Here is a 3,810-nt window from a genome sequence, read left to right as displayed (position 1 = left end):
GATACAAGCTTCGAAGCCTCGGTGTCGAACGTCACATCACTAAATATAACTCTTCCTCGTCGAACCCCCGGCTAGTTATGGTATGGAGAGGCCGACTAGGGTGAATGAATTCTGGGAACAGAGCGAGACAGATAGGACCAGCGCGCGCAGGAGGACGCACCTGCGGACAGGTGTCTGACGGAACCGTCCGGAGTCTGCTGGACCGGCTGCGCTCGTTCATCCGAACCCTCCGCCGGCTCCCGGTGTCGCTGCTGAGAGCTCTCCTCCTGCTCCTCCTGTGTCTGATCCGGCCGATCCGCCGAGCAATGGCGGCCAGGGCCAAAGACCGCAGCTCCGAGGGCTGCGAGGAAACCGGAGAACTGATCCGAAACTACCACAAACAAGCGTTCGAGTTCATTTCTTTGGCTCTGCAGATCGATGAGGATGAGAAAGGTATCTGGCTTTATTGCTGTTATGTATCTAAAATATGTGTAAATATCTGAGAGAAAAAAATACATTTATAAAACCGCTAATTTGGTCTGTAATCTGTATTAAATTATTTATTTTATAAAACTAAAAAGTCAGTTAAGTAGCAAATGTGAATGAATACCATAGTTAGTATATGAATACTGTAATCATTAAGTATCATGGTGATACCATCGCTTTATCATGGTACCGCCTCACTTTTTACAAGGTTCTTTTTGTACTTTCTGTAAGGCTCCTTGTGTTTTATTGTTTATGTAAACAGGAAATATTTCACTGTCCATTCCACAAATGCAAATTGTCTTGCGCTTACACACGTTAGATTTTGTGTTTGGTTTTACTTTCACTTCATCTGTCCAGGAGTTGCCCCCCATTTGTTGGCATTTCACTAGTCGTATGTGAAGTAGTGCTCAGAAGATATGAATATCCAGTGCAAATATCAATAACTAGAGATTGGGCTGTATATATATACACTACCATTGAAAAGTTTTTAATGTTTAATTTTTTCTGAAATATATTAATTATTTTATTCAGCAAGGATGCATTAAAACTGATCAAAAGTTTTTCTAACTCTTGTATTGCTACAAAAACAGTCTATTTAAAAAATAAATGCTGTTGTTTTAAACTTTCTATTCATCAGATAATCTTAAAAAAGTATAGTGTTTCCACAAAAATATGAAGTGGAACTGTTTTCAACAGTGATAATTATAAGAAATGTTTCTTGAGCAGTAAATCAGCATATTAAAATAATTTCTGAAGGATCGTGTGACACTGAAGACTGGATTAAAGATGCTGAAAACTCCATCACAGGAATAAATTACATTTCAAAATATTTTCAAATAGAAAATAGTTATTTTAAATTCTATTAATATTTCAAAATAACATTTACATTTTGATAACATTTTACATTAAAAAAATTCTAAACTTTAGTTTATATATTCCATTTTTTATATTATTTTATGTATGTATAACAGATATTATTATTTTATTTTTAAATGTGATTTTAAAAAGATTGTGACCTAGATTTGTTCCACTCGTCATGTGGTTATGTTGTTTTTCGCTCTGTAGTCTCATGGAGAGATGCCAGCGGCAGCAGTGAAAACAAAGAACAAACTCTGTTCAATAGGTTCATTGGCTGTTTCTCAATCCCATCATGCCCAGGGCCATATGGTTGGGCCTGCATGACATTTAGCACATACTGATTTATTTTAAGAGCATATTTCCAATTTAAAGCTCCTTTTGGAAGCTTTAATGAATCGTGAATTGTTGTTTCAATTGTTGTTGTCGCTTTGGATAAAAGCGTCTGCTAAATGACTAAATGTAAATGAATTGTATCTGAAAGTTTTCCTTTGAAACCCAGGCATGTTGGTTTAGGCTTGCAGTATTATTATTTTGTATGTATAATCCCTGCAGAATAGAAAACAGTCAGTAATGTGTCTGATCTATTCTGCGTGCGGTGTTGTAGGTGATAAGGAGCAGGCGGGGCAGTGGTACAGGAAAGGCATCGCTGAGTTGGAGAAAGGCATCTGTATCCAGGTCACTGGAGCTGGTGAGATGATTCAGTCATACTGATTTCCGTTAGTGTGCAAACAAACTATGTGATGATGTGTTTTGATTACACTAGCTTTTATTTTTAATTTCAAGACCGAACGCAGCCTGTATTATACTTCAGTACATTTAAAACAATTTCATGGTTTACACTATTTGAACAGTGATTGCAAGAAAATTGCAAAATTGATTGTAAAAAATCTGTAGTGGTCCTGATGCGTTGTGTGAGCCCGGTTTGACCCTATTTTCTTTCTTAATGTTCATTCCGGACTTAAAGTACACTTAAAGATCAATCAATTCCCAAGTACCACCCTGCAGTTTATTTTCTTCTGAAGACATTTGAGAGAAAGTCTTCATCTGGCTCTTTTAGGGGAGAAGGCAGACAGAGCCAGAAAGCTTCAGGACAAAATGACCAACAACCTCACCATGGCCCAAGACCGGCTGGAGCTTCTGGGTAAGCGGATGCAGTGAGGGCACGAGGATGTGCTGCTGATTCGTGAGCTCTTCTGAGAGATGAGGGCATTTGTTGTGTTTGCACGCTCTCCGGAGAGGGACGTTCGCCGCACTCTTCTGTGAAAGCCTTCCTGTGCTTCTGTGTGATTGTTAAATGATTCAAGTCAGTTTTATGCTTGATCATATAAAGGTGAAGTGTTGTTTCATGTTGGAGACAAATGTGTTGAAATTAGGACTTACTTATAGTTGCCTCTACACATTGAAATGGAAGATGATTAAGCATTTTAAAAAGACACTTCCCTTTTATTGACTCAACCATTGTTACACACACACACACACACACACACACATTGCATTTGTGGTTTACGGGGACTCTCCATAGTCGTAATGGTTTTTATACTGTACAAACTGTATTTTCTATCGCCCTACTACACCAACCCTACACCTAAACCTACCCTTTACAGAAAACTACTGGCAATTTTTGAATTTCATAAACACTGTTTTGTATGTTTTTTTTTAAGCCTTTTGTTTTACGGGGACACAGGAAGTGTCCTCATAAACCATATATACCAGAACACACACACACACGCTTTTCTTATTTCTCTCTCAACATATATCACTTTCTTTGTGTTTCTGCTTTGGTTCTTGCATGAATCTGTCAAGAAAGCAATCAAGAACATGTCCAGGTCACCCCAAAATCAAAAGAAAAAAATATTTAAAGTTAATGCAAAGAAAATAATGACTTATTTTATTTTATTTTGCTTTATTTTATTTAGTTTTATTTTATTTTTTGCGAACTTTGTGACATTTTCATGACATTTTACTGTCATTTACTTTAAGGCCAAACAATTATGTAAACAATACTGTTTTTGCAGTAATGAAAAGTAAAATGTGTGTAATTGTCCCAATAATAATAATAATAAATACAAATTATAAAGAATAAAATTATAAAATTATAGACTTCAGTTTACTTAAAGGAGTCATATGATGTTGCTAAAAAGAACATTATTTTGTGTATTTGGTGTAATGAAATGTGTTTATGCGGTTTAAAGTTCAAAAAACATACTGTACATTATTGTTTCTCCTCTATGTCCCGCCTTTCTGAAACGTGTCGATTTTTACAAAGCTCATCGGTCTGAAAAAGCGAGGTGTGCTGTGATTGGCCAGCTATCCAATGCGTTGTGATTGGCCGAATACCTCAAGCGTGTGACGGAAATGTTACGCCCTTACCGTACTGTGATGCCGTGTCAGGCCGGAGCGACTAGACAAAAACATTCAAACCCATTATAAACGAGGCATTTGTTGCATCCAAAAATATATACAGATTATAATGACTTACTCTGTCTT

General features: G+C 36.9%; 1 protein-coding gene across 4 annotated transcripts in view; it reads left to right on the top strand.

The window, feature by feature from the left end:
* The first annotated feature begins 47 nt into the window (after positions 1–47).
* LOC107749266 (spastin-like) overlaps positions 48–3,810 on the top strand; it is a 10,602-nt gene continuing 6,839 nt past the window's right edge. For all 4 annotated transcript variants that reach the window (XM_016564359.1, XM_016564358.1, XM_016564360.1 and 1 more), the window contains exons 1-3: positions 48–432; positions 1,928–2,011; positions 2,381–2,464. In XM_016564359.1, the coding sequence (XP_016419845.1) occupies positions 105–432; positions 1,928–2,011; positions 2,381–2,464 (496 nt within the window). In that variant the 5' untranslated portion in view covers positions 48–104. The remainder of the gene's footprint in view (positions 433–1,927; positions 2,012–2,380; positions 2,465–3,810) is intronic.

This window comes from Sinocyclocheilus rhinocerous, unplaced genomic scaffold (genome assembly GCF_001515625.1).
Source record: "Sinocyclocheilus rhinocerous isolate Xijiao unplaced genomic scaffold, SAMN03320098_v1.1 scaffold17040, whole genome shotgun sequence".
Taxonomy (NCBI): domain Eukaryota; kingdom Metazoa; phylum Chordata; class Actinopteri; order Cypriniformes; family Cyprinidae; genus Sinocyclocheilus; species Sinocyclocheilus rhinocerous.
This window is presented reverse-complemented; position numbering and strand designations above follow the sequence as displayed.